Raw genomic sequence first — 14721 nt, 5'->3', positions numbered from 1 at the left:
TCTGTCAATTTTCATATTGTTTGGCATTAGTTCGGGGACCATTTTTGGGGCCATTGAGCCCTTAACAATGTTTTCCATTTAAACTAATTGTAATTAGGCTATGAAAATTCATTTTGTGAAGGGATTTTCAGGGATGGATTAGCTCTTTCTTAAAGCAGGGAAGTCTGCACGCCTCTCCTATTAGCGCTTCTCCACCGAATCAAGATACAGTCATTAAGATGTCCGCTTGCGCTGAATGTCACTGTTTCGAGTCGCACTTATTCTTCAGTGATTGTAAAAAAAAAAAAAGCAGGCAGCCTGAATTATTTTAGGTGTGTAAGAACTTTAATGATCTCTTAGGCACAGCCATCAGCAGGGTGTCTGTCTGTGGAGACAGTGTCTCTGGTGAGTCTTCCTATGAAGTCAGTAGACGGATTGAAAGAGCATGGAGGGATCATGAGGTCGCTGGAAAGGGGTGTGTGGTGCTCCCGATATCTCTGCAGAAGGACGAATGTCCGAGTGTTTAGAGTCCTGGTGCTTCCTGTCTTGCTATATGGTTGTGAGACATGGACGCTATCCAGTGACCTGAGACACAGACTGGACTCCTTTGGTACTGTGTCTCTTAGGAGAATCCATGGGTACTGCTGGTTTGACTTTATGTCGAATGAGCTCATGAAGTCCCGAATGAGGCACATTACCTGCAATCGTTTGGGTTTCTGGTGTCAGTTTTTAGCATTTGTTAAATTAAGCAAATGCATGGTGGTGCTCAGTTCGACTCGGTTGATGAAGCTGCCCTGTTGGACATCCTGAGACTTTGCAGGATCCCCCCAGAGTTACTGGATATCACCAGTACTGTGAGTGCTCTGCAGAGTGGAGGCACAATCTCTGCGTTTTTCCCAGTTGATTCTGGGGTTCATCAGGTTCTTGGCTTCTTCTCTGTTCAATGCTTGCATGGATTGTGATTGTGGGGTCCAGCAGCTGTGGGGCATCTGTTAATGAAGAGAGATTCACTGATCATGACTTTGCCAACGATGCTGTGATCTTCGCGGAGTCAATGGAGGCTCTGATCGGGGCGCTTGAGACACTGAGCGAGGAGTCTGAGTGTCTGGGCTTGCAAGTGTCCTGGATAAAAACCAAGATCAGTCCTTTAATGACATCTTGGGCACAGGCATCAGCAGTGTGTCTGCTGCTGAGAGAGTGTAGACCTTGTTCAGAGGTTTACTTACTTCGGCAGCGACATTCATGTCTCTGGTGACTCTTCCTATGAAGTCAGTAGATGGATTGGGAGAGCATTGGGGGTCATGAGGTCGCTAGAAAGAGGTGTGTGGTGCACCTGATATCTATGCAAAAGTACGAAGGTCCAAGTCTTTAGAGTCCTGGTTCTTCGTGTTTTGCTATATGGTTGTGAGCCATGGACGCTATCCAGTGACCTGAGATGAAGACTGGACTCCTTCGGTACTGTGTCTCTTCAGAGAATCCTTGGGTACTGCTGGTTTGACTTTGTGTCAAATGAGTGGTTGCTCATGGAGTCCCAAATGAGGCACATTAGCTGCATTGTGAGGGAACGTCAGTTACAGCACAACGGCCAAGTTGTGAGATTCCCCGAGGGTGATCCAGCTTGTAAGGTCCATATTTTGGATGACCTAAGAGGCTGGACCAGGCCAAGGAGACGCCCAAGTAACACCTGGCTGTGGCAGATAGAGGGTCATTTCTGGAGGGTGGCAGTGGACTGCATGTCTGCCTGAGGGAGTTACCAACCAGAAACCCAAACTGTTTCATCTTATGGTAAGTGCAGCAACAAGCTGAACCAGTGCATTCTCCCCAACCTGACCTGACCTGACCTGACCTTTAAGAACATTTTGGCTATAATGTAAAACAGGGACATATCCTGTATTTACTTGTATTTTTTATACTTAAGCACAAATAATATCAGGTAAGACTATTGCTTGAGTAGTTGTCGCATGCACAAATTTTACATTCCAGAAAGGAGGGCGGCATGGTGGAGCAGTAACTAGACCAGGGTTCACATCCCATGTCATCCCTCCGTGAAGTTTGCATATTCACCCCAGTGTCTGTGTGGATTTCCTCCCATAGTCCAAACACATGCAGGTTAGGTGAATTGGCAACACTCAGTTGGCCCTACCTAGTGTATGTTGGGTGTGTGTCGATGTCTGTATGTTCGGCCTGCCATGGACTGGCTCCCTGTCCATGGAATTGGTCCTGCCTTGCACCCTATGCTAGCTGGGATAGGCTTCAGCCCACCACTCACCACCATGATCTGGATTGAGTGGGTTAGACAATGACATGACTTTCCAGAAACGTACCTCTGCTTTACACAACGCTGACTGGAACACACAACAATGGACAGAACACCTCAGATGCACACATGAAACACAAAATGTTCACTAAGTTCCAGAAACAACCACAGTTTAAACACAACACAATGCACACTTCAGTCCAGATACACATAAAATACACACTACATTACACACACAATGCCCACCAGACACCACATTCACCCAGCTTTTGAAATGCAGCAATGTATACACGTTCATCACAAACGTAGCGTAGGACAATCCATTTGTATATGAACATGCATATTACATACACACAATGACAGCCACACTCCAGATGTGCACTCGTGACAAGCGTCATATTAACTGCTTCAAGTCACTTTTACTTGGCACATACTTGAGTGACTGTAATATGACTCACATACAGAAAGTTGGAAGCCAGAATTATTTTAGTCTTGTCCTATATCTCACTCTGTATATAATATCCACCATCTCCCTGTCTCTCTGTCTGTCTGTCCGCTTTCACGAGAGAACTACTTAACGGATTTACAGTAGATCGGGTTTTTTTCTATAATTTGCTTGAACATTCCGGATGATTCTGCGACTTCTCTCATCGTGCTAAGAATCATAGTTCGCTTGCAGGAGCGATATATTCGTGCTAATCCGAGACAGAGGCTGCAGGCTGAGGAGAGGGGGAAGCGTGACGTCAGGAGTGGTGATCCGGGCAGGGCCCTCCTTGCTGTCTTGTTTCACTTCTACGCGGGCGAAGCCGCTAGTAATATATATATATAACACAGAGAGCAGCCTTACATTTACTTATACTTTTGATATCTGAGTAAACTTAATAGCAGATACTTTAAAACATGCATAGCACAATCCATATGGACATGCGCGTTACATACACACAGTATGTGCACACTTGACATGCGTAATATTCAGTAAGTCCCAAATGTGCACACACTTTAGACGTGAAGGTCACATGATGCATACTGTACTCATGAAACACAGACTGCACTGTGGACTCCACATGCACATCGTCCCCATAATGCACAACCCAAGCACAACACACTCCGGGTATTCAAGAAACACACACATCACACACACAATACACAAGACACGCTACCATGCACTGTATATCTAATAATACCAACTAAGAGCAGGAAGAAGGACCACCTTATGCTGGCATCAGTGACACACCAGTCACCAGTCCGTCTGGCACCCCCTGCAGGCAGATCAGCTTGTTTGTAAGATTCACAAGCCCAGCCGTGTAGTGTAACTAATGACATTTCTGTGTCTAAAGCGGGGCTGCGGATTACACAGACAAGAGCATGCTCATGTCGAGGTCCCCGGGAGAAGTGGTCTCTCACACTTTGCTAGTAATGTCTGCATGTCGTTCAGTTTTTAATCCTCCCCGATCCAAATCCGCTCTCTTTAGCCGCACTAAACAGACCCGCTCAACGGCAGCGTGAAATCGCACACGCTCTTTAGACAGTGAAAAGCCAAGCTGCCTTTCCAACCATTGACATCAGAGAAAAACTGAATACAGGCTTGGCACCCTGGACCAACACCAACTAGCCATGTACTACAGTGCAACTTTTTGCTTCCCAGTGTCACAGTGTCCCGGTCTGGTGGTCTCCCTGCTGTCCTCAAGGCATCATTTTTTCACTCATGTTCTTCTTTCTATTTACAATGCAGCTGTGCCTGCTCCATGCTTTACTCAAGTGATGGTGGCCAAGAAACTAAAGAAATGGACTGGAAAACACAAGGTCTCTGGTTCCATTCCCACCTGAGACCCACAGAAGGCAACTTGGCTCACAAGGTAGAAAATACACAAAAATGAATTTATGCCTATAAGGTGCCTTCAGATGACGTTTACTATAAAAGGTGCTACAGTGCCTACGAAGAGTATTCACCACCATGGACACGTTTACACTTTATTGTTGTACAGCACTGGGTCACAATGGATTTAATCTGACATTGATTAACAGACAAAGACTCTTTAATATCTAATTAAACACAGATCTCTGCAAAGTAGTCTAAACTAATTACAAATATTAAACACAAAATAACTGACCGCATTAAGTATTCACCCCCTTAAATATGACTCCCTTAAATCATCCCTGGTCCAGACAACTAGCTTTAGAAGTCACTTGATTGGTTAAAGAGAGATCACCTGTCTGGGGTGTAAGTCAATTGATTGTTGTCTTAATGCTCCTACATCTGGATGGTCCAACTTGTGGTGAGTCAGCATGGAGGAGTGACCTACCCAGTGAAGACAAAAGAGCACAACAAGCAACTCCATGAAAGGGAGATACAAGTCAGATGACGGAGACAAGAAAATCTCCAAATCACTGAGCATCCAGTGAAATCATTCATGAAGAAATGAAAGAGTATGGCAGAGGTATATAAATCTGTGGGGAGCAGGCCATCCACAAAAACCGAGTGACCATGCAAGATGAAGACGAGTGAAGCCCACCAAGATACCTGTGAGAACTCTGAAAGGTTTACAAGCTACAGTGTCAGAGACTGGAGAAACTGTACCAGGATGCTACACCATTTACAGCTTTTTGGGAGAGTGGCAAAGACATATACACACAGGACATCTCAAAAGGCACGTGGGAGACTCTAAAGTTAGCTCGAAGGAGATTCTGTGGTCTGATGACACCAAAAATGAGCCGTTTGGAAATGAAGCTAAACATCACGTTACGCTGCACATTCTCAAAAACACCCACTCTCCACCGTGGAACCTGATGGTGGATGCATCGGGGTTGTGAGAATGCTTCTCTGCAACAGGTCCTGCAAGGCTTGTGAGGGTGAAATAAATGCAGCAAAATATGAAGATCTCCTTGAGGAAAGCCTTAGGCCAGGGGTATCAAACTCCAGGCCTGGTGGGCCACAATGGCTGCAGGGTTTCCTTCTAACCCTTTTCCTAATCTGTAGTCAGGTTTCACTGCTAATTAACTCCTTTTCCCTTCATTTTAATAGCCCTGTCTTAAAGATTCAGTCCTCTGAGTTGATTCTTTTCTTCATTAAATGACAGCCGAACAGAAACGAGACGTGAAACGAGCCAACAGATGACCAATTAAACTGGGATATCAAACTCCAACCAATCTCTTAATAAGAAGCCGATTATTCTTGCTGTTAATTAAACCCGTTATTTAATTCTGTAGACCCGGGTTCGCTTCCCGGGTCCTCCCTGCGTGAGTTTGCATGTTCTCCCCGTGTCTGCGTGGGTTTCCTCCGGGCGCTCCGGTTTCCTCCCACAGTTCAAAGACATGCAGGTTAGGTGGATTGGCGATTCTAAATTGGCCCTAGTGTGTGCTTGGTGTGTGGGTGTGTTTGTGTGTGTCCTGCGGTGGGTTGGCACCCTGCCCGGGATTGGTTCCTGCCTTGTGCCCTGTGTTGGCTAGGATTGGCTCCAGCAGACCCCCGTGACCCTGTGTTCGGATACAGCGGGTTGGAAAATGGATGGATGGATGGATTTAATTCCATGGCTTGTTGCTACTCTCATTCTGCCACAGCAGACATTTCCAAAACTGTTGATTTTTCTGTTTTTCTCCAAGAACATTGTCAAAATGTTACGGTGACCTTACCAAGACCATCACCTTTCTTTATTTTTAGGTATTGTGTGATGGGCGCAGGTGAGCTGGTCATGTGGTGGCTCATTTCGTGTCTCATTTGGCTGCTAATTAAGGAAAATGAGACAACTAAGGGGCCTGAGTCAAGTTAATTAAAATTAAGGCAAAAGACGTTAATTAGCAGCAAACACAGGTCACTAATGAAGAAGTTGGTTAAAATGAAAACCTGCAGCCACTGCGGCCCTCCAGGACTGGAGTTCATCACCTGTGCCTTAGGCAGTCTGCAAAAAACCTGCGCCTTGGATAAAGATTTGTTTTCCAATGAGACAACAACCCCAATGCTACACAAAAATAACTTCGAAAGAAAAATGTGAATGTCCTGGAGTGGCTGAGTCAGAGTCCAGATCTCAATCCAGGTGGGAACTGGTAGCTGGACTTGATAGAGGCTGTTCACACGTGTTCTCCTCTTTTACCTCTTTTGTAAGTCGCTTTGGATAAAAGCGTCCGCTAAGCAAATACATGTAAATCTCCATGACACCTGACCGAGCCTGAGCAGTTTAAAGAAGAGGGAGGAGTGCAGATGTGCAAACCTGATAGATAGAGAGAGAGAGAGGCCTGTGCACACAGACTGAAGGCTGTCATGGCTGCCATAGGTGCATCTACTGAATACAGTACTACTGACCTGTAGGGCGTGAAAGCCTATGTGGTCAATTCCTTTGTGTTTTGCATTTGTAATCAACTTATACCAGAGATCTGTTTCCATTAAAGAGTTTATTTGCTTTGCACCCTACCCCACCATAACCTATCATCTTTGGGGGAGCAGCGAACACTTTATAGTCCCTCAAAAATTTCGATCTCCATTTTTCGATGGATCTCGACTTTTAGGGTCCCCTGTTACCCTAAAACATCGATATCTCAATGATGGGTGTGTATGTCTGTCTGTGTGTCACGGTTTCTAGAGCTAAAACGGAGGGACAGAAAAATACCAAACTCGAAACTTAAGCCTGTTATGAGATGACAAAGTGTTGATTAGTTTTTGAACCAAATTGTGCAAGAGAAAGAGGAACTCTAGAGGAACCCTCAAATAATTCTGCAATTCATTATGAATTCTTCTTGTCAATCGCTATTGTAATGACCTTTTTTATGATCAGAAGATCAGCATCAGAGCGATAAATAATTACTGAAATGATCTGGAATAGTTTGGGCAACTTGGTTCCTAGGGCCCAAAGCCAACTGATGCTCACGTCCAAATTTCTTCCGTTGATCAATGTCAAAGAGCCAAGTTAAACCCACTGTGATCCAATGTTGTCCAATAATAAGATGTGAAAACTTCCAAGGGGGTGAAGACTTTTTAAAGACGTGGTAAGAGGACATTTAAGCAACAGTTGATTAGCTTACAATGACTGTGGAGATGTTCAATGGAGACGTTCCCTTCGCTGTCTCTAGTAACCAGAGGCATGTCGATCTAACAACCTGTTTGAAACTGAACTCTGCAGTGATGTTTCATTTTCTGGCCACTGATGGAAAAGGCACTGGGAGACAATGGTTAGACAACACGTGCCAAGTGTCACACTGGTCACCGAGGTGCGTCATAATAAAGGGGGTGACTAATTATGCGATTATTTTGTGGTTTTCATGAAATTGCTTGTTGTGTTCTTTGGCCTTTCATTGCGTAGCTTAGTCCACCGTACTGACTGACCTTCCAGAAACGGTGCATTTAGACCTGTGATGTCCATTGAACGACAGTAATTCTGAGACTTCTAAACCCATTCGGCAGCATCAGTGAGGATTTAGGGGTGTCACACTAATACTTATGCAATCAATTATTTTGTATTTGATATTTGTAATTAATTTCGACCACTTTGCAGAAATCTGTGCTTACTTTGACATTAAAGAGTCTTTGTCTGTTGATCAGTGTCAGAAAAGGCAAATAAGAATAAAGTGTGAGACCTCCCATACTTTTGATAGGCACTGTATATAATGAAGTTAGTTATTCTACTTGGAGAAGTGGTCCTAAAGAATAAGAGGCTTCTACCTACTTTACTTGGAGCAATCGTTCCAAGAGCTCGAGCTCATCACCCGCTTACCTGCTTAAAGCCCAGACGGTAAGCGACAATCTGGTCGACCGCACTGGGGTTCATTTGCGTCCACTGCAAGTTGTAGACGTAGTATCGGGGTCTGTCCAGCCACAGTGGGTTATAGGTGTCATAGTAGAACTCAGGGGCGTAGGCTTTGCCTGCAAGGAAAAGGAAAAAGACCAGTAAGCTATTGAGCCCAGTAAGGACACGTGAATGGAGCTGGACTCCCTTGCCCACCCACCAGCAAACTCACAAGATAAATAAAAAACAAAAATAAAACAAAGGAGGGAGGAGAACAAGTTGCCTGTAGCCCACTCATCCAGCATCCACCACCGGCACTTGAGTGTACAGTGTACACCTCAGAATCATCTCGGCTGTGCCCGCTACCTCCTCAAAGTGCAGTGTGTACCCCAGTGGCTATTCAATACACCCCACTTTAGCCCTTCATTGGTCACCTACATCAAGTGGACTTTCCCTTCTCCGTAATGCCCAAACTGGCAGGGCAGCTCCTTTTCACTATTCTTTTAGTCAAGTCTGCTTTCATTTTCAATGGTCCTTACCCTTATTATGAGAAGTGGCAGAGGCAGCCACTTTTTTAACTGAGCACCCGTCAGCCCCCTCTGCTTCTTGTGCCACTAAATTGGCGTGCAAATCCTCTGCTAAGGTGGCAGGACTTGCTTGCTCCCACCTCTTTTAGGCTACTCAAGTGTGGCCTTGATCAGAGAGGTGGGGGTAGAGGTGGCACGCCTCACCGACTTAGATGCAATTTATTTGCCATTTCCTTTTCTCTGAAAGCCTGATCGCTCTAAAACAAGACAGCAGCGTGGGATGCAGCGAAATTTACAGTGTCAACATGACGGAGAAATAGCTTTTGGCGACAAGCACCCGGCAAAATGCACGTCAGCAGCCGAGTAATTAGCGCTTGGCAGTCCATGTGCCTGAAAAAGAAGATTATTAAAATGCAACACGTGTGGATGGCAAGGCGTGGGACGGCTGCTCCTGGTCAAAGCACGCGACTCGCTGGGTAATTATAATTTCCTTCTTTGACGCTGCCCTGCGCTACCGCATCCTCTCTCATATATAATTGATGGAAAATATGAAATTCTGAAGCTCACAGGCCCCCGAATTCAATATCGCTCTGCCTTGTATTTCCATTAATCTGGCAGATTTATTAGAGACGAGGCCGGAGTCTCATCGATTGGCTGCTCTGGAACGGGCCCAGGAGCCGCATTATCTTTTTGCAAGGCGATCCCATAAAGCTTAATGGCTTTCCAGTTGGCGCAGTGGGAATGAGCTCTGGACGCGGAAGGCTCTCAGATCATTTAGCTGTTATGCACCAAGCATGCTGGGAGAAACAGCAGAAGAAAACTGGAAGCATAAAGAGAGTCGGTGGGCTTGCACCCTGGGAAAAACACAAAATGCAGAGTTGAACCAATCATGGAGGATGAGGTTAGGAAGAGGCGTGCTTGTAGGGAAGTAATGGGAAAGGCGAAGGAGTTGAAGATGTGACTCAGATGAAGAAGACAAGAAGAAGGGCAAGTTCAGAAAACAGACAAAATACAGATGCAAACCATTACTTAGTGTTTTATATTTGTGATTAATTTAGACCACTTTGCAGAGGTCTGTGTTCAGTTTGGCGATAAAGAGGAGGAAGAAGAAGAGGAGAGGAAGAGATGCTCCATGAAGAAGGAAGGAAAAGAAGGAGAATGGCACCTTCAGGCAGGAGGGAGGAAGAGCAAGAGAAGAGAAAGTGAAATGACGAGAAGAGAACAGAATTAAAAAGGAAGAGAAGAATGGCACCTTCTGAAAGGAGAGTGGTGATGATAAAGAGCATGAGAAGAGGCACTTAAAAAAGGGCACTGTTAGATAATGTGAAGTGAGAAGAACAGGGGGAGCAGAAGAAGAAGACCAGATCAGGGAGCACTTCAAGAAAAAGTGACGAGGAAGACGACAGGAGGAGGAGGTGGAGCAACTTGATGAAAAGGGCAAACTAAACCAGAGAGGCTTCAGCCAGAAGAGGAGGAACAGATCAAGAAGGGAACAAGAAATGCAATTTTGAGAAAGGGGGGAGTATGCAAAAAAAGGAGAGGAATGGGAGGCTTTATGAAGAAGAGGCAAAAAGGATAAGGAAGAGGAAAGCGAACAAATCAAGAGGCATTTAAAGAAGAAGTGATCATGAGAGGTGCCCTAAGAGGGTGGAGGAAATAAAGAAACATTAAGGAAGAACTGCCTGAGAAAGGAGAACATGATAAGGAAGAGTAGCAGCTTTATGAGAAGGTGATGGAGAGGAGAGGAGAGGAAGAGCCACTTCAGGCAGGATAGAAGTGAAGAGGAAAAGGAACAGAAGAGTAGCTATAGAGAGCACAGAACTGAAAGTTGATGATGAGGAGAAGCAAGTTAAAAAGAGAGCAGTGGTAAAGAAGAATGGAAGTCTGGGAAGTCTAACCTGCTTGGCCTACTGCCACCATGACCCTAAACAGTAGAATTGCTTTCCAATGATGATGATGGAATGATGATGAGGACAAGGCAAGGAACAAACCATTTGGAAACATATAAGTGAATGAGTAAGAGCAAAGAGTCACCACAGAAAGTGATGAAGATGAACAAACAAAAAGCAGATGGAGAAAGATGAAGAAGAATCACATCAAGCCAAAGACAAAAGATGAAAAATAAGGGAGACGTATCTAAAGAAAAAATGATGAAAGCAAACTGAAGAAGGCAGAGGACAGCACCTCCCCGTCTTCCTTTTTTTTTTTGTTACGATGCTTCTCTTCTACTAACTTCCTTATGAATCTCTCAGAATCCCCAAGCTTTCTCTGACAGACACAATCATTTAAAAAATTACTTATTTGGATGAACGTCATTGCCTTGTGAGGGTCACCTCAACTAAAGATTATAATAAATTAGCATCAATTTGCATATCAGTCCCACACAAATCATCTTGGAGCTTAGGGTGAGGCATCTCAGAACTTACAAACTTCTCCCACCCCCAGATAGCACAGGCTCGGATGACCGTGTATATTAATGTGAAACGTCACTCACCCACAATCCCCCCAACACCCTTAACTAATCACACCATGGGTCTGGAGTGTCTGCCAGATAAATTGATGGGCTGCGCCAGTCTTCCCCTGGACTCCAAAATGATACACTGCACAAGGCAGGGAGTGTCCTCACATTTCAACCACCATTTCAGTTCGCTGTCAATCTTCAAGTCCACTTCAATGCCTCCCTCCAAATTAGGCACTGGATCGTTAACACCCCGTGAGATCCCATGACAGCCAGAATGTCCCTAATCCTTACTGGTTTCCAGTGAATTTGTGAATCACAATGCACTTCAGGTGCCAGCACTCGTCATGTCCCTTTAATTCTCAGCATGGCCTTATTTCATTGCCGCATCACTTACGAGATGAATCTATTGATTCCAATTGTGCCTCAGATCCCAGTTCACTCACTAATCCATTCATTTATTTTCCTTTACTGAACCTGCGTGATCCAATAAAAGGAAGCAGCCATCTCGAGACCAGATGCCATTCCAGCACAAGGCACAGTCTCTCACACTTTGGGGATAATCAGATATACAAGGCAACCTAAGCGGTATGTCTCTTGCATGCCGGAAGGAAAAGAAGAGTAGATGGAGAAAATCCTCAAGGAGATAGTGGCAACATGCAGACCACACACAAATAGTCATCAAGCCAGGTTTGACGCCAAGGCTAAAAAGGTACCCACTGTGCCACCAAGCCAAACCCATCAATAATATGAGGTTATATACTGTCAGGTATGGGTGTTGGAGGACTCCTCCAAGGGTTGGGGAAACGTATGTAATAACCCACCAAGACGAGAAAGGGGGCTACCGCTGACTTTGTCCTGTTTCTCTTCTTCCCTCACAGCTCCGACAGACCGCCCAGTAAGGGCACTTAGCACCCCCCTACCCTCCAGGTGTTTCACCATAAAGGAATACACAGCCTAAAATGAGGCGTCTTTTGCTGGAAGACCAGATAAGCTGCACGGTTGTGCATGGAATTAACTCCGGAGAAAGAGAAACCCCGGATCGGGGAGCAGGGCATTGGCGCATTTCTCTTTTTATTTTGTTTTTTGTTTACTTCATCTGGCGACGAATAAAAGGGACGGCCAGGTTGGCGTGCCAAACTTCTGACTGATTCCAGTCTGTCCTTCCACTGCCTGACCACAATATGCTTCAGTCCTTAACCCCTAGGCGGAGCGGTGGCTCTGAGGATTGAGATCTACACCGGTTGCTGGTTTGAATCCAGTAAATGCCAGAAGTGATTCCACTTGAGCAAGGCCCTTAACCTGTAATTGCTCCATCCTGGTTGTGACGTTAACCTGCATCCAGCGCTGCAAGCAGGTCTTCCAAAACGCGGCTGTTGGTGGCAGGATTGGCACTCCAGCCACCACAAAATACCTCACACTGTTCTATTCCATTCCAAATAATGTGGTGCTGCGGTGTCACCCACTGCATGGCTGCGCTTAGATCTTAATTTGGGATCCTAAGGTGGTGTATTGTGTGGTGGGTGATGCATCGGTGTATGCTCCCATCCGCTTAACCCCTAGAAGGTCCCAGACTTGCTGGACTTGACACTCAAATGGACTTTCGAGGAGACATTTTGTGGAAAATGAAGGTCTAGACGCCTCCTTGCTTCCTTAACCAGACGTTTAATGGTAAAACGGTGGCTGTCGCATAAGGCACGAGACCTCTAGTGAGAACATTTACAGACAGGGGAGCGGAGGGAAATGAAAGTACAGCACAAGAAATGAATAGAACCGATGACCACTTCTGAGCAGCAAAATGGAACCCGAAAGCACATTTCTGAATTACATAAATGTTCGCTTTGCTACAATTTTCAGTTGTCGGCTGGTAAAATGATAGAGAGAGACAAATCACTTTCCCTTTTGAAAGAGGAAAGCCATCAGGAGGAAAGGGATGGCAGATTTGAAAAATTCCAAATTAAAGGCCTTAAAAAAGCCATTAGAGGTGAAATGAGACGGATGTGTGGGACAGCTTAATCAGCGGAGTCGTCTTGCGTCTTTTACCTGAGTCCATCTCCTGTCATTTGTATTTGTTCAAATCGAATTACGCTTCCTATTGAGTCGCACAGGCTAAATGAGCTGAAAAAGAAATGGAAAGATGCATTCAATCTGCGGATGAGCCCCTCGCTATGAATCACATAGAAGCCTCCAGAAGTAGACTCCACCTCCTCAATCAGCCTCGGCCTGTCTTGGTGTCTGCCAGCTTCAGTGACAGCTGTCCCTTCCTAGGCTCTGGTCTGCTCATCTTTTGATCTTGTACGTTGCTAGTGATGTACTTCTCTGCTAATTCCTTCATTGACCTTTGCACATCTGACGTTGCCTCTGCTGCTTTTACTTACAAATGTCGCCTCTTTCTCTGTCCTGAATTGTTGCTCCTCCCACTTCACTTTGCTAGTGTTGCCCCGCCTCTTCTGCCTTAATGGTTTTGCCCCGCCTACTCTACCTTGCCAGTCTTGCTGTGCCTCCTCCATACTGCCAGGCCCGGTCTTAGGTATTATGGGGCCCTAGGCGAAAGCGGGATCCAGGGGCCCCCTGAGGGGGGCAGAGCCCCCCTGGAAGCTCTGCGAAATGCGTGAAAATTAGACCAAGGAGATGTTTTCTTGTAACGTTACGAGGTCATCATCCTGCGTCCCTTTTTCGCCCGGAGTAGTTAGCTGCTACGATTTAGCCAGTTTGAACTGTTTCCACTGGGCACCACGTGGCGGTATGTAGCTAAGCCCAGCTTAGTTTTTTTGTATTTTTTCTTTTTTTAGTTTTTTTGTCCTTTTTTTATTTTTTGGGATATTTGAAACTTTTGGAATGCATTGCGAGGGGAGGGGCGGGCCGGGTCCTGGCCGCCATTGATCCGGGGCCCCCCGGACGCCGGGGCTCTAGGCGGTCGCCTACTTCGCCTATGCCTAAGGCCAGGCCTGATACTACTGGCATTCACCCACTTTGTTTCCATTGCTGCTCCTATTGCTTTATTTGTCCTAAAGTGAAATTGAACTTTTACAGAAACTCAAGCTATATGGATGTTATAATAAACAACAACAACCAACGCCCCCCTCAAACATACACGAACATTACAAAAAGAAAGAAATACTTTCTGACTCGGCAAGTGGACACATAAATGTGTCTCAGCTGAAAAAGTCAAGGGCCCACCTAAAATCAACCAATCCACACCTTTCCTTTAATACTTCTGAACAGGTTTATCCATCAGCAGACAGATTTAGGGACACTATGGCCCAGCGTATGCCATGCTGAGAGGCTTGTGAAAAAGGACAGCACTGCAGACCTTTATCTCACCCTATTATGCCACCCAGAAGAAAGTCAAAGATACCTGAGACCAGAAAGCTGCAGCGCCCAATGCCCGCTTCGTTCATGATGCTGCAGTTGTAGACTCCGTAGCCTTCCCTTGTCAGGTTGTTGATGACATGCTTGGTGTAGAGCTGAGAGTTAATTTGCCCATAGTCCAAAAGCTTGTTACCCAGGCGCCACTCGTAGGTGAGGACCCGCGATGGATAGGCTCGCAGGACCTTGCAGTTCATGACGATGTTCCGGCCCAGTCCTTGTCGGATCTCAGTGAAAACTGGCTCCACCGTCGGAGGATCTAAGAGGAGAAAGAGGGAACAAGAGGACAGGGGGAGAGTCAACGTGGGCTTGTTAGAGATGGCTCAGGAATGTGTCTGTCTGTGACGTTTTAAGAAGACATTCGTGAATCACCAGATACAGAATGACCTGGAGAAACAGAATTGGCATAACAATGAC

The 14721-nt window shown here is 45.6% G+C and overlaps 1 protein-coding gene across 4 annotated transcripts in view; it reads right to left on the bottom strand.

Annotated features, from left to right (window-relative positions):
* mdga2a (MAM domain containing glycosylphosphatidylinositol anchor 2a) overlaps positions 1 to 14721 on the bottom strand; it is a 379952-nt gene that overhangs the window by 65004 nt on the left and 300227 nt on the right. For all 4 annotated transcript variants that reach the window (XM_028821620.2, XM_028821618.2, XM_028821621.2 and 1 more), the window contains exons 9-10: positions 14294 to 14563; positions 7939 to 8087 (exon numbers count right to left, since the gene is read on the bottom strand). In XM_028821620.2, coding sequence (XP_028677453.1) covers positions 7939 to 8087; positions 14294 to 14563 — 419 coding nt within the window. The remainder of the gene's footprint in view (positions 1 to 7938; positions 8088 to 14293; positions 14564 to 14721) is intronic.

This window comes from Erpetoichthys calabaricus, chromosome 16, assembly GCF_900747795.2.
Source record: "Erpetoichthys calabaricus chromosome 16, fErpCal1.3, whole genome shotgun sequence".
In the NCBI taxonomy this organism is placed as follows: domain Eukaryota; kingdom Metazoa; phylum Chordata; class Cladistia; order Polypteriformes; family Polypteridae; genus Erpetoichthys; species Erpetoichthys calabaricus.
Note: the sequence above shows the minus strand (reverse complement) of the source record. Positions and strands in the feature narration are given on the sequence as shown.